The sequence below is a fragment of the Carassius auratus genome, chromosome 34 (assembly GCF_003368295.1).
Source record: "Carassius auratus strain Wakin chromosome 34, ASM336829v1, whole genome shotgun sequence".
NCBI lineage: Eukaryota > Metazoa > Chordata > Actinopteri > Cypriniformes > Cyprinidae > Carassius > Carassius auratus.
In genome coordinates this window covers 24883081-24905233 of record NC_039276.1, presented here as the reverse complement: position 1 = coordinate 24905233, position 22153 = coordinate 24883081, and the positions used below count along the sequence as shown (strand labels likewise).

At 37.7% G+C, this 22153-nt stretch overlaps 2 protein-coding genes across 4 annotated transcripts in view; both read left to right on the top strand.

Annotated features, from left to right (window-relative positions):
- The first annotated feature begins 2878 nt into the window (after positions 1 to 2878).
- LOC113053607 (frizzled-7-A-like) lies at positions 2879 to 5695 on the top strand. Its single transcript, XM_026218756.1, has one exon. It carries the CDS (start codon positions 3374 to 3376, stop codon positions 5033 to 5035), a length of 1662 nt encoding a protein of 553 aa, XP_026074541.1. The 5' UTR covers positions 2879 to 3373; the 3' UTR covers positions 5036 to 5695.
- A 1965-nt stretch (positions 5696 to 7660) lies between these two features.
- kiaa2012 (KIAA2012 ortholog) overlaps positions 7661 to 22153 on the top strand; it is a 31089-nt gene continuing 16596 nt past the window's right edge. For all 3 annotated transcript variants that reach the window (XM_026218754.1, XM_026218755.1, XM_026218753.1), the window contains exons 1-13: positions 7661 to 7829; positions 8264 to 8397; positions 8508 to 8777; positions 13513 to 13627; positions 14223 to 14363; positions 14768 to 14958; positions 15320 to 15506; positions 15627 to 15760; positions 17237 to 17423; positions 17526 to 17690; positions 20043 to 20204; positions 21228 to 21359; positions 21711 to 21788. In XM_026218754.1, the coding sequence (XP_026074539.1) occupies positions 8296 to 8397; positions 8508 to 8777; positions 13513 to 13627; positions 14223 to 14363; positions 14768 to 14958; positions 15320 to 15506; positions 15627 to 15760; positions 17237 to 17423; positions 17526 to 17690; positions 20043 to 20204; positions 21228 to 21359; positions 21711 to 21788 (1864 nt within the window). In that variant the 5' untranslated portion in view covers positions 7661 to 7829; positions 8264 to 8295. The remainder of the gene's footprint in view (positions 7830 to 8263; positions 8398 to 8507; positions 8778 to 13512; positions 13628 to 14222; positions 14364 to 14767; positions 14959 to 15319; positions 15507 to 15626; positions 15761 to 17236; positions 17424 to 17525; positions 17691 to 20042; positions 20205 to 21227; positions 21360 to 21710; positions 21789 to 22153) is intronic.

Here is a 22153-nt window from a genome sequence, read left to right as displayed (position 1 = left end):
AAGTTAGTAACGTTGGTGCCAGACTACGGGAAACTGAGGGCTTGACCAAATCAAAACAGACTCACCCGCAAATTTATAGACCTGCTACTGAAAGAGCTGAATGGCCGTATGGGAGGGATTTTATGCTTGTGCTATTACATTTTGAGAAAAGCTTTTTATTTAATTAATTTTGCTGTAATTAATATTATTTAAAAAAAGACAGAAATGCGAAAGACTAAAACCATTGCATAAGTTCAGAAAAGTGATATTATTTAGTAGTAATATTTGGTGGTTATGATAAAACCATTTCTGGGATAGCAAATTCAGCATGGTGTAATGAGATTTCCTCATGTACAGAACATCCTAAATCATGAGGCTTTGATGGGGTGAGCATCAATAGATCCATGGAAAAAACTCTAAAAGAAACTGCATATAATCTGGAAAACATGTTGTCCAAAATACAAGCGATTAAAACATAGCAGCAATGGGAGGAAATATTCTTGGAAAGCCAACAATGGACTTTTTTTAGTTTTCTGCAGGGTCATGCTAGAGATGTTTCACTTTCAATCTTGTAGCTGGTAGTTTTTGTCTCAAGGGTCGAGTGAATGTTGGCGTGTGTGTCTGTCTAAACGACTCCCTCGGGAAATCAACCTTTCTCAAACCATCACTGATTATAAGTAAAAACATGATTTAGTTGCTTTACTGACATATAGTTAAAAGAAACAACATAATTATTTTGCATGACATTGCAAGACATTTCACACAGTTTTTGCTTCAAATATCAAATCATTTTTTATAGTGCTTCATACAATAGAGACTCAAAAGTAGTAAAAGTAATACTAAACTGGAAAGTAACAGAATAAATGATTCAAACGTCAAAACTGAGACAAATCCAAATTCTGCTTTAGCGCATGTGTAGCAAGACAATAAAAAAATCCTTTTTTAGCTCCAGTCCGTTCAGTATTGATTCAGTTTAGTTCAATAACTGTGTAACGTTCATTATGATAATATATTTGTATGTTCGTAGATGATCTAATTAACAATTTCATTTGAAGTAATTCGTTAACACACTAAAAAACAACATACAGTCTTTTTTAGGCTCACCTCAGATGTCACTCATAAAAATAACGTAGAGACATGCAGAGCTCTAACTGAGTCTATAAAACACAGAAAGAACAATAGATATTGACAAAGCAGTGGACTGATTTTTTGTCAGGATGATTAAATGTCAAATTCAATTAAGCCATAAATAAATAACAATGATCAACAGGTTAATAAAGTTACTATTCAAAGTACAGATGAATAGGATTGGAGAGTTCCTATGTCAAATCTTTTAAACCAGATTGTGTAGTTTATTCTACTACATGCCAACCATATTTCCTTCTTTACCACCATCTACTATCACTCTTCAGTAGCTGAAGTGTAAAATGTGGAGCTGAGCAGTGCGAGAGCTAATAAGGTCCAGTGGGAAACCACAAACATTAATGAAGTCTACTAAAAACTCATATGAACTTCTCAAACTGGTCTAATCGTCTGTACTAAATAATCTCTCAGTCCATCCATACTAACATTTCTTAAAATCTTTTCATATTACAAATAGACTGCTTCACATAGTCTGCTTTAATGCTTTCTGTTGGTCCTACTAAGGTACATTAAAAACAAAATTATGTGCATAACAAATCACTCTTGCAGAGTAGCATTACATTTTCAACCTTATTCCTTTCTTAAAATTAAATAGGAACAAGACTCACCAACTATAAAGTCATGCTGTATTTTAGCACTTAAACAACATCAGAACAACTTACTGGATGTATTTTTCAACTATGATCTAATGAGCCAGAGAAATATACTCTTAAGAAAGTTACATGTCTCTCGAAAGATGAAGTGAGTGTATATGCTCAGTGATCAAACACGGGCTGCTGTAGAGCTACGGTGTGCACCAGAATAAGCGTGCCATAGCGCTCATTTCTGAGGCAGCAGCTTTGGGCTCTGTGTGATTGATGTTGAGGTCCATAGAGCAGATCATCTCCCTCAGCCCTCACATTAACATACCGAGTAACAGGCATACAGCTGCAAAGCTCAGATCTATTTTTAAAACACACTCCAGCAGTGAGAAGAAGATATTTTATTTATGATAAAGAATAAGATATTCAATAAGCCAATAGCTCTGGCTATCGCTGATCTCTGACAGTTATTAATTAATTGGTTTATAATTGAAGTTGTGAATTTTTCCCCCCGCATTTTTGGCACGACTGAAACTGTGTTTGGTTAAGCAATTTTTTATTTCCCTCTTTAAATCTGTACCTTAATCAATATCACAAAATTTTCCAGACAGACTGCATGTAGTTTTTCTCTTAATCTCTTCCTTACATGGACACACTCTTCATGTACATTTAATTCTGCATTCTTTGCCCTTAAGTAGACTAAACTATTTAGCTGATTGTTTATCAGATAAAAGGGTGACTGCATTTTGTACACTGACTCAGTGTTGCCAAATTTTGGATTTGTAAATCAATATGCATATGTTTTAATTGTTAAGGTGACAACATACACAATTATCCTTTGAAGGATTTTATAAAACAAAGAATGGATTTGAATAGAGAAACCAAATTTGACTGAGTATAAGTCACGTCAAAGGTTTTGCATGCCCAGTGAATTACTACACTTTCAAGAACCAGCCTATGGATTTTTTTTCTTTTCTCTGTTCTATAGGAAAGTTTCTGATAGCTGAAACCCTCCACAATTACATCCAAAATGACCAATCAAAAGCAAGACGCAAAGGAAAACAAACCCTGTGATTGGTCTAAACCGCTAATGGTTTCAAGGCGCCCTACACAGAGGGCCGGTGAATCTGAATGAGGGGTGTGTAGAAACCGACGGCACATTATTGTATGCGCGCCTCACTTGCGCTCAAACCTTCAGTCAGGGAGAAGCGCGTCTACTGAGCGCACGCGAGACAAGCGAGGAAAGCGCACTCTGCCCAAGATATCCGACTCAACTTTTCCAGCAGCGACACGACTCTTAAATGCAGCTCTGAAGTCATTGGATACAGACTTACACGCAGGATTTGGAGAGGCGGGCAGAAAACTTTAAATAACAGAAGAAAGGTTCTCCACAAACATTGAAGGAGAAAAGGAAGAAAACCATGCGCTCGTTGTGGATCTAGTTTGGATGTATTTTCTCACTTGGTGACTGTTTGTCAGTTTTTTCTTCCCGAATCCACTCATTTGCCTAACATGATTGCTTTTAGACCACGAGTGTCGTGAAAGGAGCTCAAACGAGAAGTTTTTGTTCGTCTAAACGCATACGAACTGCTCACACAGAAACTTTTTTCTCGGAGCAGCTAACCTAATTTACTTCGAACAGAATCCCCCCAAAAACAGCTCTCCTCAAAATGCAACTCTGTTGCGGGATTACTCGATATTTTCTTCTATTCCTCACCCTGGCCCTGCAGCCATCCGGTGGCCAGAATCATGGAGAGAAGGGCATCTCCATTCCCGAGCACGGATTCTGTCAGCCCATATCGATACCTCTCTGCACGGACATCGCCTACAATCAGACCATCATGCCCAACCTTTTGGGTCACACCAATCAGGAGGACGCCGGGCTGGAGGTGCACCAGTTCTACCCCCTGGTGAAAGTGCAGTGCTCCATGGACCTCAAGTTCTTCCTCTGCTCCATGTACGCGCCGGTTTGCACGGTGCTCGAGCAAGCCATCCCGCCGTGTCGCTCCCTGTGCGAGCGCGCGAGACAGGGCTGCGAGGCCCTGATGAACAAGTTCGGCTTCCAGTGGCCCGAGCGACTGCAGTGCGAGAATTTCCCGGTGCACGGCGCGGGGGAGATCTGCGTGGGTCAGAACACCTCGGACGCGGGCAGCCCGACCTCAAACCCGACGCCCTACGTCCCAGAACTGATCACATTACAGCCGAACGTGGTCAGACCCAGCCAGCAGTTCACATGTCCGCTGCAGCTCAAAGTGCCCACTTATCTCAAGTACCACTTCATGGGCGAAAAGGACTGCGGGGCGCCATGCGAGCCCACTAGACCCAACGGGCTGATGTATTTTAGAGAGGAAGAGGTCAAATTTGGTCGGCTCTGGGTGGGCATTTGGTCCATTTTGTGCTGTGTTAGTACACTGTTCACCGTTCTCACGTACTTAGTGGACATGAGGCGGTTTCGTTACCCGGAGAGGCCCATCATCTTCCTCTCCGGGTGTTACTTCATGGTGGCTGTTGCGTACGCGGCTGGCTTTTTCCTTGAAGACAAAGTCGTTTGCATTGACAAGTTCAGCGATGATGGATACAAGACCGTCGCGCAGGGCACGAAAAAAGAGGGCTGCACTATCCTCTTCATGATCCTCTATTTCTTCGGCATGGCAAGTTCAATCTGGTGGGTCATTCTGTCCCTAACGTGGTTCCTCTCTGCGGGAATGAAGTGGGGTCATGAAGCCATTGAAGCCAACTCTCAGTATTTCCACCTGGCCGCGTGGGCTGTCCCAGCAGTCAAGACCATCACCATCCTCGCCATGGGCCAAGTGGATGGTGACATGCTCACTGGGGTGTGCTACGTTGGCATCTACAACGTGGACTCTCTACGTGGCTTCGTCCTGGCGCCCCTCTTCGTCTACCTCTTCATCGGCACCTCGTTCCTCCTCGCCGGCTTCGTGTCGCTTTTCCGCATCAGAACCATCATGAAGCACGACGGCACCAAGACGGAGAAGCTGGAGAAGCTGATGGTGCGCATCGGCGTGTTCAGCGTGCTCTACACGGTCCCCGCTACCATCGTGATCGCGTGCTACTTCTACGAGCAGGCTTTCCGCGAGCAGTGGGAGAAGACCTGGCACATGCAAACGTGTAAGCGGTTCGCCGTCCCTTGCCCGGTCAATAACTTCGCCCCCATGTCTCCCGACTTCACCGTGTTCATGATAAAGTATCTGATGACCATGATCGTGGGAATCACCTCTGGATTCTGGATATGGTCTGGGAAAACTCTGCAGTCGTGGCGCAGGTTTTATAAAAGGCTCAGCAATAGCAATCAAGGCGAGACGACGGTATGAAAAAAGAGCGGCTCGACCTGATATAGTCTCTGTCAGACTTTGACCATGCAACTTTTCTCTGTGATAATGTCTCGAGCGCAGACATGGCGAACTGTTACGCGAAAAGACACTTGTGTAGTGATGCTTGTGGACACTACTGTGTGCCTAGACGTTTCCAGAGTTGAAACGGACCGTCTGCACGAGTCTGTTTAACTATTGGTTTTTCTCATAGAGGCTATCTGTATGTGAAAAAGACTATTTCTGTGTAACACGATAGCATTTGCAGATGTGATCTCTGTGGACAGTACTGAATGATCTGCACAACGCTCACAGTTTTGTACCTGAAAGTATCGGACGCAATTTGCCTTATACACATGTACCTATCCTTGTTTTAACAGGGGACTTGGATGACTTTCGCAGCGCTCCGTCGACAATCATGCATACATTGGCGCACATGGACCGTCAAGTACGCGTAGGATTGGGATAGCCTACTTATATGCATGTGTACAGCTGTGAATTTATGCAAGCACCCTTTAAACGATGTGTAAATAATCACATTTTCTGAAAGAATATATGTATTTATGAAATAATCTTGCTGTTTTTACTTGATTCTTTTAATTTGGTAAGAGACCTTTGTATCTGTACAGTGTCGCTGAATAAAATGATTAGATTTTTAACGAATGGACTCTTTTGACTTTACAAATGGCATTACAGTTTTTGTTTTGTTCAAAACCTTTATAATATATATAATATTATAATATATATATATATATATATATATATATATATATATATATATATATATATATATATTTGAAAACAATTTTGAAAAACAATTTTAAGCAAATCATAAAGTGCTCAGTGACAATTTTGTTGAGCCAAAAGCGATATTACAGTAGGCTACTAACTTGTAAAACGAAAATGACATAGCTAATTTAATTTTAAATAGTACGAAGTCATCCTGAGTAAATCACCCCAAATACAACTATATTTACTGCATTAGTAAAAGAAAAATAATAATAATAAAGTGTTTATTAGAGAAACTCCCGCACCTTGATGATGGAGCCTGGGCTCTGGCGCCACCCACAGGCGACTCGTGTGGAGAACACTTGATCATAAGAGTTGATTTTAGTCTTATGAATGAACAGGTTTCAAGATAAGCAACGAAAGATACGTTGTATTTTATTGTTAAGCATAAGTTTCGTTCAAAATCCCATGCACAAAATTAATCTCCTGTAGCCTACTACTGGATAGCTTTAATATATTTAAACGGACTGCTTTGTTACAGCCTTGAAAGAAGTAGACAATATAAATGAGCATGCTGCAAAGGAGAATTAATCAATCAATTAATCTATACTGCATTATATTATATCATGAATTCAATAGAATGCATATTTAATTTCATGAATCGCATTCTGTAACAATAATTATATTGTATGCTGTGTACACACAGAGCAAAAATTTATCTTTAAGATAATAATGAATAATTAATAACAAACAGCAGATGAATACAGACATTGAAACAAAGTATGTTATATTATATTAAGCCAAAAGTGACTCAAATAATCTGTAAATAGGATGCCCACTGTTGAAGTAGTATCCCTAAGTTTAACATTTCATTTTACAGAACTTGTTCCTGCTTCAGTAGGCTACTCAAAAAAGAAAGAAAAAATACATTAACAATTCCAAAAAAGTTAAATACATGAATAGAAACATAAATCATTAATTTTGAATTACTTCAATTTGGGCCACAAATGATATAAAGCTCAAAAAGATCACAATTATATAAAGGAGGCAATTTCTTATGACAATAAGAGGTTATCAATACTCAACGCAGACTAAAAGGTTCAGAAAAAGCAAGAGCTTAGCACAGAGGGTGTATGCAGGTTAATGTTAAGTATCCTCTAACATTTTGTCCTCATCAGCCTGTTGAGCCCTGCAGGTGGCCAGACTAGGGCTCTGTTCACCATCAAAAAGTATGATCTCACGGAGCAATAAAATGATTCACCACGTAACTCAAGGCACATGGAGATGTGGTTGAAGAGGCTAGTGTTGTGGTTCAGGTTGAATAAGTCTTCCCTGTACAGTTAACTGTGAAGCTCAGCATAAACCTCCAACCTCTTGGACATCAAGAGTATAGTTAAAGACATGAGCTGGTAAAAAGATCACAACCAATGTACTGTTCCTGAAACATGATTATTATCCGTGCCAGACACAATAACACCTGCTGTCATACATCACTCCCAGTGGCTTTCTTTGTGTATTTTTGTTTTGTGGCTAAACTGTCACGGTATCCTCTCACATTATTTAAGGACATCCTGCAAGTCTTTAGCTGTAAGCTTGAACGATTTCTCCTGTCTATTTGATTGATGCAGGGGTTTATGTGAAGGAAGGAAAAGTCTACTCCTTGTGGCACAGTCAATAACACTAATTAAAGACGTGCTATCCCGGGCATATGACAGGACATGTTGTGCAGGAGACTCCGTTCAGGTTATTCACAAAAGCTGTGAGCTGTCATCTTCCCTTTGTTTGTATTTTAGGACGGGTTTAACTAAGGTAGTCAGAGTTGCTGGGCTGACCAGGAGGGGTAATTGCTTGGTTGCAACCAAGGCAACAAGAAAACAGTCCTCAGTCGAGGAGCTGTGGAGAGCCTGGCAACTGCTAAGCTCAGTAAACACAGACATTCGTAACATGGGTCGAAATGATTCTGTAGCATGTAAAAGCAGCAGGCGGGGATGCTGAACGAACACTCAAATGCATTCTGAATTACAGAGAAATGGTCGCTGAGGAGAGGGGAGCTGGGCCACAAACTGAGGTACGAGAACAAACATGAGAACAAAAACGGCTGACTCTCAATAAGTTGTTATTGTTAAAAAAAAAAAAAAAGGTTTCTGAAAGCTAAATTACCTAAATGTTCAAAAAGGGAGGGGGGGGGGGTTACAATAGAAGAGAAAAAAAAATGGGTTTCCCAAAGAACCTGTCACTGAACCATTTTTGTGTGTGTGTGAAGTTTTAATACTCAGAGGTACTTCTTCCATTATAAAGAACCTGAATAGAAAGTTTCCATAGATGTTAAAAGCTGTTTGTGGATCCACAGATGCCCATAAAGAATTTAGATTTTTAAGAGTGAGTTTTATGTTTGCTATAAACTATCGTTATTCCAGATTAAAAAGACCTTTGGTGTGATTTTAAAAACATGCTGTTCAGTACATGATAAGGACACGATCATGATAGGATTATCTTTTGTAGCATTCATTCAGAGGAACAGTATCAACTCCACAATGAATGATTTTGTCCTGTCATTGCTGAGTCGTGGGTATGGCCAAATTGTGCCAAATGAAGACGGTCATGCCGGAAGACTGGAGGTCTGTTTTGAACCACAGGTAAATGTTTCTGTCTATATATGTCCAGTTTCAATGAGTCAAAGATAAAGTTTGATTTATTTGAATGCTCTTCCACACAGTCAACTGAAAACTGTTTTTTTCTTAACTAGGATTACTTCAACTGGAAATCCCAGCCTCCACTGCTGCATCTTACCAGCAGTGGCCGTATTTTTGGAGGCCTGGAGCCTGCGCCTCCGAAAACCTACAGTACGAGGAGAGGGCCTCTTATTCTGTATTCAGAGGACCTTGCACTGGCATACCGATCTTGCCAGGTTAACAGGAAGAGAAAGGCTCTGAGCTGCCCGAAACAGGAAGCTGAGAAACAGCTGCACACACTGCAAGACCTGACTGGAGCCATTTTGGCTTTTGGCAAAAGGAAGGTAAATCTAAGTAGAAGAATGAATTAAGAAAACGTTATACACCAATTCTACATTATTATCCTTGTGAAAAACGTACAATGACAGTACACTTTATAAAGAGTACTTATTTTCAGATATAATACACTTTAAAAGAATATACTTACATGCAAACTGAATTTAATGTTTGCATGTCAATTGCAATCAAATTCAAATGTAGTATAGTTCAAATTAATATTAAATGCAATTAGTTGAACTTTAACATGCTTTTTTTCAACTAACATAATTAGGATTCAGGTAATTTATATTATATTTATATATTGTTTTTGTCGTTTAAATTTGGTTAAATCAGCATTAAAAGTCAAAATATTGTGTCATTTTTACTGAAATCAAAAATTATAATCAAGTACTCTTAAACTCTGCAGACCTGGTACCGGGTCCGAAAATAGCATGCCATATGTTTGTGTCTCATTTGCATATCCTTCCTTATATGGTATATGGTATATGGTGGGTTCATTTGAAAGCTTAGAGTGTTTTCTTTACAAAGAATACCATTAATTGTTTTATGATACATAAAGTAGTCAAATTAAGCTAAGAAATATTCCCCCCCCCATAAAATTCCATCTAACGATTGCGAAAACGTTTTCATAAGAATGTGTATTTAAAATATTTTTCACAAAACAGTCAAGTCATATATCACAAGAAAGCTCTCATTCTCAGGAATCTGATGATGTAGATCATTTTATTGTGTGACAATCACAGATCGAATGATCTTCAACAGAATCGCGATGTAAATTATTGCAAATTATTATTTATACATTTTGCACCGCTTCAGTCAGCCGCAAACAGCCACGCATACCTATATACTCGATAAAATCTTTTAGATTAGAATCTCTTCTTTCAAACAAGACCATTTTTACGTTTCTGCGTGCTTCCATTGCTGAGATATAAAGCGTTTTGTACAAGTGCGCAAAAGCGCTCCAAGAGCTGTATGATTGACAAGATCTTCAACTCATATAGATGGGTCTAAAAGCCTTTCTTCTGCTATAGACATCTGACCTCTTTTGTGAAGCGCTATTTGTCCTAATAGCTGCCATTCACAAGTCGTTCCCTCCAATCGAAGGTGTGATTCAGCACCGCGGGGGTGCTGGAACTGGACAGCGACTGCCCACTCCTTTCCGCCCGTGTGACGCGATGGTCTCTGGGAAACCGAGTTTTTGGCTGCTTCTAAACAAAGGCCACGCGAGGCAAAACTACAAGCGGCCGAATCTCCGGATTTATAATGCATAATATTCATAAAACAAGTTATGGGTGGCCACCGCCGTGGAGAGGCCAGGACGCGCATCTGGTAAGCCTATACGCGTGCTACTTGCCTTTTATACATATGATTCTTTATTCTGAGGCCTGGAAGCTCCGGTAGCAATAAGCTAATCTGTTTATTTTCAATATCGTACAGTATTTGACCGCATCTCAGTGAAGTTACAGTAATCAGTACAGTACTGGGGGAATAAACATAAATTAGTTTGTTGACGCTCCGAAGTTCGCGTAGAAGCTTCGGGGAGCGTGTTTATGCTGAATCAGAACCGAAACAAACAGACACGCTGAAAAACATCAAAATATTAAATATGAATGAGACAGGCGAGGTCTCCCAATCTTTACACGATGCAGAATAGACATAAATGAAATGATATGAAGCTGGAGATTGTGGATTCTATTTTAGATTGTGATAGACCAGATATTTTTTATAATTTTATGCATGTTGCTATTGTGTAATTTGACTTATTCTCTTTCAAAGACTGTTCAGAAAACACACACACAAAAAAAGCACATTGTATTGAGATGGTTCATCATATGTGAAACAAGATAAATAATACTATTTGTCACAAACAGAAGCTTTTTATGTAACTTCTGAGTGTTTTCTGTAAAATAATATACCGAGATCACATTATTCCATACTGCAAGTGTGCAAAAGATGACTTCATACTTATTTAGACTAAAATTTTATACAAAAATGGTATTATTCCTTCCTTCAGTTGGAATAGAATAACTTTAGCATAGATTAGGATAGAAAGACATTTCTGTTTTCCTCTAATAGCAGACAAATGTTAGAAAAAAATGACATTGGTCTGAAGTTGCTAGGCCTTTCATTGCCTGAGCTATTCTATTTCAAACTTCAGGTTACACAAATAAAATAAAAAAGCGCCTTGTTTTTTTCCCTATTTTTTATAACACAGACAGCATATATTGTCATTTTTATCAATTTCAACATTAGGTAGGAAAATGAAAAACGGAAATCCCCAAAATAGCATTTGTGCTTAATTTCTTTAAATATTACTTAACAGTAATAAAAGTGAAACTTTAGGTAACATTTTAGATTAGAAAACATTTGTTGTGATGCATATCACCAGCATATTGACTGTTAATTAGTACTAATAAAGCAAATATTACTTCATGACCATATTCTAGACCACTTAACCCTATCCAATAAGCAGCAAATAGGGAGTTTATGAATATGTGTTCCCTAATCTAAAGTGTAAAACAAAAATTCATTACAAAGGTGCAATGTTCACTTTTTAAAAGTGTACTGAAAAGTGGTAAACACTTCCATGCCTATGTTTCTAATGAACAATTAAGTGGCATTTAATGTCAAGTACAGTCTTATTTTAAATAAATATTTAGTGGTTGTTCCACAAAAGAATGTTGTTCCTGGTCGTGAAGTTCTGGAAACATCATTCATTACTTGATTAATGGTCAAGTTTAAATAACATAAGATATTGAAAAGACTGCTGAACAGAACAGTCATCTGATTAATGTATTAGTTAACATATACGTATAAGACCGAGTACTGCATTAAATGATTCCTTATCTGTCAAATTTCTTCAGTTGGGAGCCCCAGATCAAATACAAATGAACCATTGTGCAGATCTGCCTAAAGTTGCCTCCTGATTGCCGCAGAGCAAGAGAGGTGGGACGTAAACTTGAGGGACAGACCAGTCCACAGTAAATCTTACAGAATTTTACTGCCCAGAAAAGCTGAAACTCAGGTTCAGGTCAGGGTGACGGTATTAGTTACCAGCCCTGATCGCTGCACCTCTACTCTTCTGGTCGGAGGTAACCCCATCTTGATGGCAAATAGGGGAAATGTGGTGTGTTCATTTTACATTTCACTCCATAATCTTTCACTGAGCGCTTTAGCTGCACCTGGGCCAGGCAGATAACACTGCAGTCAATACGCAACACACACACATACACACACACACACGGTCAGTCCTCAAGGTGTCTTCAGTTTCCACACATTCCAGGTCAATCAAACTGGTGATTTACCCATAATGTGCCGTTTGACCTCCGTGAGATGTGAGCTGCAAATCTTAATAAAGGTGTCCTGAGGGATTTTACATAACCACACAGTCCATAATCTATCCAATTCCTGTCCAGCACAATCTGCTAATGCTCCACAGCCCTTGACTGTTCCCTCATTATATGCACATTAATCCATCCTCTCTCTGTGCCCCTGAAAATCATCTGTCGATGAGGAAAGAAATCAAAAGGATCATCGAATCAGGTGTGCATTTTGGATGAAAATGAAAACTCCCCTGTGGCTTAGTTTTTGTATTTTTACAATGTCCAACTTCCATCATTCAAACATAAACCCGCATGAACCATCAGATGAGAAACTGTCTGAATACTCTGTGATCGGCAGGAAAAGAGCAACTTCAATGACACCGAGAAATTGCTGCAGTATGTGACCGAGACGGCACCCTCTCGGGGAAAAGGGGAATGATCCAGGTGATGGGAGCTGAATGCAGTAATCAGTGTGTTTACCTCATAGACATGAGGGTTTGGACAGGGATTTGGAGGGGTTTCCAGTGAGAAGGGCCTTTGGTTGTGGGTGGCCCATGTGAAGTCTTGATCTGTAACGTTCAACTACAGCAGAATTTAAACAACACAGGTGTGCTTCAGGGACTCAAAAATGGCCACCATAACTTCAGCAACGCAAGCTGAATTCAGACAAATAATGCTCATTATTACTGACATAACATCTGTATTATTGATAAAGCTCAATCTAAATATATATATATATATAAAATTATAATAATAACATGGAAAACCATTTACAATCCACCAGGTTTCAACATTTTTAAATGCCACGATTTTGGCAGTCCTAAAACACAAAAATTAAAACAAAATAAAATGAAAAAACAAAAACAAATCAAGAATAGAGATAAACGGATAATGTCCTGGCAGAAAACTTTACAGATAATTCTTTCAGCATTAAAACACAACAAATTGAAGTGCATATTTTAAAATACACACCAATTTTTTTTTATATTTTCAGTGTATTGTAGTTTGTTTTTTTAGACTCTTTTAGGAACTGCTTTCAAAGCATTGGCACCTGGTTCCTCTTTATTATTGTTAAATGCTCAACCTGGGAGATCAAAACATGTCAGTTCTCTTATATTCTTTTCAATCTATCCCAAGGTTTTGCATCCAAAAGAATTCCAGTGTGACTTCCAGCTCGGCATTCACGTTTTCGTATTCTGTTGGTGTTTAATACAAAGGGGAGGCCACGTGCAGAGAAATCCATCGTGCTAATAAAGACAGATGACCTTGAAAATAACTGAACGTTGTGTTTGAGCGGTTTCAAAAGAGATAATGTGGAACATGTTTGGAGAGACCTGAAAAATCATAAAGATGTAAAAAATAATAATAATAAACCACATGCTCTTTATATATGATTCTTTGTTTCCTTTTGTCAAAGGTTGGATCTCTTGCCGGTGTAACACACCCCTTGTTGCCAGATAAACATGTTACACAGAACATCAGCATGCATCACAGACCTGGAGAGAAAAACTATAATTCAAGCCAAGTTAAAGGTGAGACGCTCTAAACACTCTGGGCAGTGTTTTATATATTTTAAAGGTATATAGAATAAAGGGCAAAAAATGGTTTAACATTATCTTTATTTAAAGTCATTTATAAGTTCTTAAAAATTTGAACAAACAAACCAATCCGTCATCATTTACTCACCCTCATGTAACAGTAAAGGCATTAATAATATTACAAAAGATTTCTGGTTTTGGTAAATGCTGTTCTTTTGAACTTTCTATTTTTAAATTAAGCAGCTGAAAAAGCGTTGATAATAAGAAATGTTTCTTGAGCAGCAAATCAGCTTATGCAAATGATTTCTGAAGGATCGTATGACACTGAAAAATAGAGTAATGATGCTGAACATTCAGCTTTGCATCACAGGAATAAACTTGATTTTAAAATATATTGCAATAATAAACAGTTGTTCTAAATTGGAATAATATTTCCCATTATTACTGTTTTTACTGCATTTTTTATCAACTAAAGGCAGCGTGCTGAACAGCTTTTCTTTCAAAAACCTTTTTAAATCTTACAGACCCCAAACATTTGAAAAGAACATTATATATCTAGCATAAAATGATATTTCTCATTGTTTTTCAGGAGAAAACACTAATCAGATCAGATACCAGCCACGTTTCCTCTGTTCCCCTCGGCCCAACAGGGCAGACCTGGGACCTCTACCACCCATATCGGAAGGTTTGGTACATGTACAACTCCAGGAGAAAGCTCAGGCGCCATCAGGTAGAGTTCATAAAACACGAATGACACAAACGATCAGATAAATGGTGACTATTCAAAAGCAGTTCTTGATTAGATCAACAAATCCTGTGCAGCACAGCAATGTCTGCGAACACAATGAACAAACTCAAGATATATAACTGTGTTTGGGCCAGTGTTTAGTTCAAATCCATTCAGACGGTGAATGTTTACATCTTTAATAAACGCATATCAGATACCTGCCTCTGAATGCACTCTATTCATGCCGGGACTGAAAGCATTACATTTGGAAAACCCTTCCCATTGCCAAGAAGAAGTAAAAACTGATTCCTAAACCATTACAACCATAAGCAGCTTCTCAAGCCTTTGTGAAATTGGACACACAAAATAATGGTCGCCCCTAATGTCTATAATGATCTTGATTCCAGATGAAGAAATGACCTTTAAGACCAAAGAACAGAAAGACCAGAAACCGAAAGAGAGGAAAAGACAAGTAAAGAGTCTCCGGATAGCGACTGACACATGCAGAGCTAACATGAGTCCGATTCCTGAGACAGAACCAGCACATCAGACTGAAGATCAAACAGTGACTCCAGCAACCGTAAAAAACACCTCTACAGTATGTTCATCTGGCTTTTTTCCTCTCTTTTCCAACAGTGACCTGAAATTCCCTCTGACCATTTAATCGACACTGTGCTTTTGGCATCATAAGGCCAGACACTTGGAAAGGTCTACTCATAAGTAAACATCTGACCTTTAGCAGCATCTGATTTCATTTTCTTGGTTAATCTCTGCCACTGATGTAATATACTGCTGTTTATTTGGAGAATTTGGCTTTTGAGCCTTTACAATGAAAAACGTGGAGCAGAAACGCTAAGATGAAGTACACTTTTAAGTCCATGTGTTTTTCCAAACTATGTGACCATAACTTCAAAACTCAGCTAAAGAGCTTTTCATTATTTCGCTCTGACATATACCAGATACTCCCACATCTGATCGACCATCCCCAGGATCTAAGCGGCCGTGGGAAGCGCAGCCGGATGGAGAGTGGAGGTGGTGTTGGAGAGATGTGCGCTCTGAGGTCAGTGTATGTGGATTCGTCTTTGGAGTGCAGCCCACTCTCACGGGTCAACTACTACGGTGGACACATGGAGGGATCCCGCCAGAGTAAGACAAGAACTAAATCAGCATTTAGCGACCATTTAAAGTCCATAAAATCCATATGTGACATCCAGATTCAAGCATGAAGTTATAAATCTGGTGTTCTGCAATCTATGTTTGTCTAAGTGAGACATTGCGGAGGTGAAACTCACATGAGGAGAGTGAATATAGAAACAGATCCCAGCTTCACCGTTTTCCACTTACCACCCATTAACCAGAGTTCACTGGTCAACTCAAGCTCTGACATCACTTTAACAATGGTAAGAATTCAGTATTTGGCAATTGCAATCCCACAAAACGTCTGTAGACACATTTATCTCATTTTCCACTTTTAACCTCTGTGATGACAACATCTTGACAAGATTTGTCAAACATTTTCTAAATATTACTGAAGTATGCATTGTAAGAACACCTGGGGCTCTTATTCATGCACAAACCTCAAAATCACTAATATAAATGAACCTATAATTTGTATTTTTTTTTTTGTTGGTCTCTCTGTTCTTTACGTTTCTGCATTTTAACATCTGCTCTAAAGTGATACTGCTGATATTGCTGACTCCTGCATGATAATCACTCGTCATGTTCTTCATTTGTAAATCAGAAATGATTAAATAGTGAAAAACTTTATTACAATTTATTAGAGCAGTTTTCTATTTTAATGCCATTTATTTCTGTGATGCAAAGCTGAATTTTCTGCATCATTCTAATATGGGAATATTTCTTATTATCATCAAAGTTACAAACAGTTGTGCTGCTTAATATTTTTGTGGAAACTGTGATACTTTGCAATGCTCCACCACTTGAGCCACAAAAACAAATAAATACTTTCTTACATGCACACACACGTTTGTTTGTTTTTAAAGTGGCGACATCCCATAGGCGTAATGGTTTTTATACTGTACAAACTGTATATTCTATCTCCCTACACCAACCCTACACCTAACCCTAACCCTCACAGGAAACTTTGTGCATTTTTACTTTCTGAAAAAAACTCATTCTGTATGATTTATAAGCGTTTTGAAAAATGGGTTAACATGGGTTATGTCCTCATAAGTCACCCTCTCCTTGTAATACCTGTGTCATACCGATGTCATTATACAGAGTTGTGTCCTGATATGTCACAAAAACAAGAGCACAAACACACATACAGATTTAATTTATTTCTTTCCAAAATTGCACTGACTGCTCTGAACAAAAGGACACGTTTAAATGATAATTGTTTAATTTCTTATTTTGGGTTTATGTTTTTTTTTTTTTTTTTTTAGATTAACTGTCATAGCTATGCAAAGATTTGATTTCAAAAACAGTATCATAGCCATTAAACTATTTCTTATGATTTTAAATCTGTATTTAACCTCTGAACGATCTCAAAGTAAACAGTGGTGCTAAAGTCTGATTTTGTGGTGGCTGTGCTTTAAAATTGAATTACTACAACCTTAATTCAAATGATGAAGGATTCTGACAGTGTTGAGCACTACTGCAAGGTTAACCCTGCCTGCTTTAAATGTTTCATAAAATAATCAAATGTAATCAGTTGCATTACTTTAATAAATTTATTGAAATAGTTACATTTTAAATAGGGTAACTTCGAATCTGTAACCCATTACATTTCCAAAGTTACCTTCCCAGCACTGTGTAAATGTTCTGAAACAACATAACAACCTTGTCTCTTGTGAATTCCAAAAAAAAAAAAAAAAAAAACACTTGCATGTTATACTTTTGGAACTGTCTTTAAGAATCAAACGGAAATAAAGGAGAAAAAAAGCAGCTGTGAGAATTTACCAAAAAGGGACCTACACATCCATCTCCCTGACATCAAAGTGGGAACTACACATGAAAACCCCTCAGAGAGACGCGTGCACAGCCAAGTGCTGCTGCTTTTCCCTGCACAAACAGAACAAACAGACACCCATCAGCCAGATGGTATGCAACATCACATTGCATACGATTAACTATAAATACAGCGTAATGTGTTATTTCATCATGTCGCATTTAACTAACCATTCTTTCTTTATTGTGCCTCAGATGAACTCCACAGAACCCCTGTAAAGGAGACTGAGCCATGTGGTGATTTGGAGCATGCAGTGGGGATAGACCAAAGAAAACAGGACCCTCTCTCTGACAGCAAGTGCAGGATTATAGAAATGGACCTTGGACATGTCATGTGGTCTGATGATCTAGAAAAAGGAGGTAATGATAGATGTATTTATCATTCAGGTTCAACACAGTATAGCTGCTTATTCACACATGACTCCCAACATATTTGCTGAAAGAAATATGACAACTCATGATGCATGAGCTTTACAAAACAATCCATCATAGAAAGATCGTTTTTGTGATATGATCTTTTTGAATATAAACCTTTATGCCCAGTGCTGTACAACTGAAGCATTAACCAACAAACTCAAAAACTGGTGCTGGAATTCAATGAAATCTCAAAATCTTGTCAGAAGACAAAACAGATCTAATATTGCTGAAATACATATTGTAAAAACACCTGGGGCTCCTATTCAAGCACAGAACTCAAAAGGACTCTCCCTGAAAGTCAATGGCAGTGCGGTATTGAAAACTGGTGAAGTGATGAAAAATACAAGAACACTGCCAAAACTCAGACTTGTACATGTAACTGTGTTACCAATGAGTCTGCAATCAAGTGATCCTACTAGAATTTAATAATAAAATTCAAAAACACAATAGTTCAAAACAATACTGTTTAATTGTACGTTTGCAGTAATTGTTTGATTAAAAATAATAATAATAATAATAATAATTATAATAATAATAGCGTTGAGGTGTACTGGCCTGTCTCACCTTATGGTGGATAAAGGTAAATTAAATTGATTGAAATTAACATAATTACTAAATGCCAATTGTGAAATATTATTAAAACCTAAATTAAGATTTCTACTTGAATATATTTTAAAATGTTATTTACTCCTGTGACGCAAAGCTGTATTTTCAGATTCATTACTTCAGTCTTCAGTGTCACGTAATCCTTCAGAAATCATTCTAACACGCTGAATTGGTTAAAGAGATGTGCCATACAACCAAGTATACTCAGAATTTGTACTCTGTATTTAACCCATCCAAAGTGAACACACACCCGGAGCAGTGGGCATTATTTATGCTGCAGCGGCCAGGGAGCAGTTGGGTGTTCAGTGCCTTGCTCAAGGGGCTCCTCAGTCATGGTATTGCCAGCCCGAGACTTGAACCCACAACCTTATTTGTAAATGTATGATTATTTATTTAGATCAAATTTATCAATAAGGTTCAACTGATTATAGTTAACGCACTGGTATCGTGAACAAACAATTAACAATATTTTGGTAGCACTTTATTTTACAGTCCTGTTCCTCATGTACATACTATGTACTTATTATAGTAATTAGAATAACTATGTAATAACTAGGTACTAACCCTGAACCTACTTCTAAACCTAACCCTACCCCATGTAGTTACCTTGTATTACCAGAACTTTCTTAGATAAATACACTGTAAGTACACTATAAGTACATGTTAGTACACGTACTGTAAAATAAAGTGCAACCAATATTTTTAAGGTTACTAATTACTAATGTTCATTTATACGACTTAAAATGTTAAAAGTGCATTATTACATTTAGAAAAGGAATGCTGAAAAGTACTTAAATTAATAAATTATCTAAAAGTACTGTGACACCTAATGCATTGACTAATATTAATATATTAAACTTTACTTTTGTCATGTTTTGTTTGTGTTTTTCAGTTTAGAGACTCTTATTTTGATATTACCCTTATTCCTTCCTCTGATTGAGCTTGATTATCACCATGGTTACTGATTATGTTTTTCACCTGTGTCTTGTTTAGCTGCTCATTATCTCATCCTTGTGTCTTTTGTTTCCTTGTTTTTTTTGTTTTGTTTTTTTTTTGTCTGATCTTGTCAATATATAACTGTTGATTTGCATTGTTCCTGTGTTTCTCCTTTGCTCCCATTTAATAGTGTGCTTTCTTTTTAGCCCTTGTAAAAAATACCTCTTGCAAATAGACCTATCTTTGCCTGAACCATACCGTGACAAATTTAATGTCCTACCAATTTCTCATTTTCTTTCTTTTTTTTTAACCATCTAACTTTTCACTCTGCTGACTGCCTTTCTACTTCTCATTAGTTCACACGTACCATCCTCAAACTTGCCTTAAGCTGTAAGCTCCAGGGCTGCAGTGAAGCAGTGCTAGCGTTGGTGGAAGAGCGCAGCCCCCCTCTGAGGGCCGAGCACCTCTTCATGTGTGGCTCAGCTTGTGCTTGGCTGCAGCTAAATGAAGTCTTTAGACAGGCAGAGCAGTGGGGAGTGAGGACGGGGTTGTGGGAGATCCCAGGGGCTGATATGGTAAATAACAACACAGAGGCTAAAGTTCAGTGGTCCATTAGCGCTCAGGGACCCAGGCACAACGAGGCTCTATGAGAACGCTGCACTGCTGTAGATTCAACCTGAGCATTTCTGCAGTCATTTCTTGTTCAGTTTGAGATTGTTGAACTAACGAATCCTTTACCTTTAATTCCCTTAGATCAACATCCCCCTCTTGGTCCACTGCCCCCCCTGGTGGGCCGGAGGGGTCCAGGTAAACAGAGCTCCATGGCGGTGTACAGACAGAACCTACATGACCCTGAAGACACAACAGAAACACAAACAGGAATCACTAGAGGTTGTCTCCCTCTGGAGCTCAGAGGTAACAGCATGCTTCATAAAGGTCTTCCACTTATTAAGTCTGACATCAAGTCTCTCTGTTTCTGGGACCAAACATTCAATCATTTGCTAAACGCAAACAACAACCCATGCTAATATACACTCACAGTGTGCTGTAATACTACCGAAAAATCATGATCCTAACATCTCCCAACTGAAATCTTATTTTTATGAATCATTAAAATATTGGTGTCTAGGACGCTGTGACCCTGGAGACTGTAATTTAAACTCTGAGTTTTTAAAAACGTAGCTTAAATGCATGATGCTGTGTGAACAAATAGTGCTCATCGAGAAATTAATTATAAAATAAATAATACAACTATTTTATAGATTAAAAAGATCTAGATAATAGTAAAATGTAACAATACAAATATATATATATATATAGTATAAAGGATTGTTAAATATAATTTTTTTTCAAAAGCTGTGCCTATATATATATATATATCAACTCTCGTTTTATATAGATGCTGTTGATTTATCTATATTATAGGTTTAGGAATATACTCAAACATACAAAACACATGTGTAAACAAGCCTAATAGGCAAGGCAAGTTTATTTATATAGCACTTTTCGTACACAAAGGGTAATTCAAAGTGCTTTACATAAAAGAAAGTAAAATAATAATGAAGAACAAGAATAAAACAAGCAATTTTAAAACTTTTAAAATTTTTAAAAAATGTACTTATTTAAAATGAATTTAAAACAGTTAGAAATGATTTCACATAAAATAAGATAAAAAAACAGTGAAAATATAGTGCAATAATACTTTTGAGATCAGACTGCTGTTCATGTTCATTTTGACTATGAACAAAGTTTGACAACACATTTTTGTAAAATGCTATCTATGCCACTATGTCAATGTTACTATGCATGTCAGTGTTTCTAATGCAGTGACATTCATGCGTTTTTACATGCTTTATTACATCTTGGATCGCCTGTATGTGGAGCACAGTCTGCTTTTTCCTTTTTTAGTCTCACAGTTTGAATCTCTGTGTTTGTCAGAATGGCAGGGAGGCCAAGCGGTGGGCACCCTAATAATGGGTCCTGATGGTGAAATCATACGCTTGTCTCTCTGGGATCCCGCAGTTGACACTGAGGACCACCCAATAATGGGTGATGTCACACAAGGTCACGGTAATCCAGGTTTTACTTGGTTTTATATTATGCTCAACCAAATAAACACAGAACATAGAAATGTCTAGACTGGCTTTTGCTCGAAGGGGTCTTAAGGAAAAGAAAAAAAACATTAAAATGTTCACAAGACATTATTCTCAACGACGTGTGTTATTAGAGTTATTATGTTGTAAATGTAACTTCTTGTCAGGGGAGACTGTGTTAGTGAATTACAAGTACAGACTAGGTGATGGGTGAAAGTTCAGGTTAAATAAAGGGAAACCCAGCAGACAAAACAAAAATAGAGAGCATAGGAGGTCTGTAACAGACAGAGATGATGTTAACATGAAGAATGTACTTCTTTGTTTCTAGTTCTTAAGGTTGTGACTTCTGAGGGAGATCTGAAACAGCCTTGGACAGCCTTTACACAGGACCACGACACAGATGAAGGTTAGCGTTTTCTATCCAAAGTACAGGAAGAATTTAATCTGGAGTGTTTTTTTAATAATTTGCATAAACATATTACATAAAATAATAGTTGTAATAATACAGTTGTGTTTTATATTTGTGTATTATACACAACCTTTCAAAAGTCTGTGGTCCCTAAGATTGTTTTTTTTTTTTTTTTTAAAGAAGTCTCTTATGACCACAAAGGATGCATTTATTTAGCAATCAATCTATCTATATATCTGTGTGTGTCATTAAAATTTAAAAATTATTAATTATTAAAAATGCTCATATTTTAACCTGGACAATATAATATAATATAATATAATATAATATAATATAATATAATATAATATAATATAATATAA

Coding starts and splice junctions, on each gene's coding strand:
- LOC113053607 (XM_026218756.1), top strand. CDS start 3,374: ATGCAACTCTGTTGCGGGATTACTCGATATTTTCTTCTATTCCTCACC.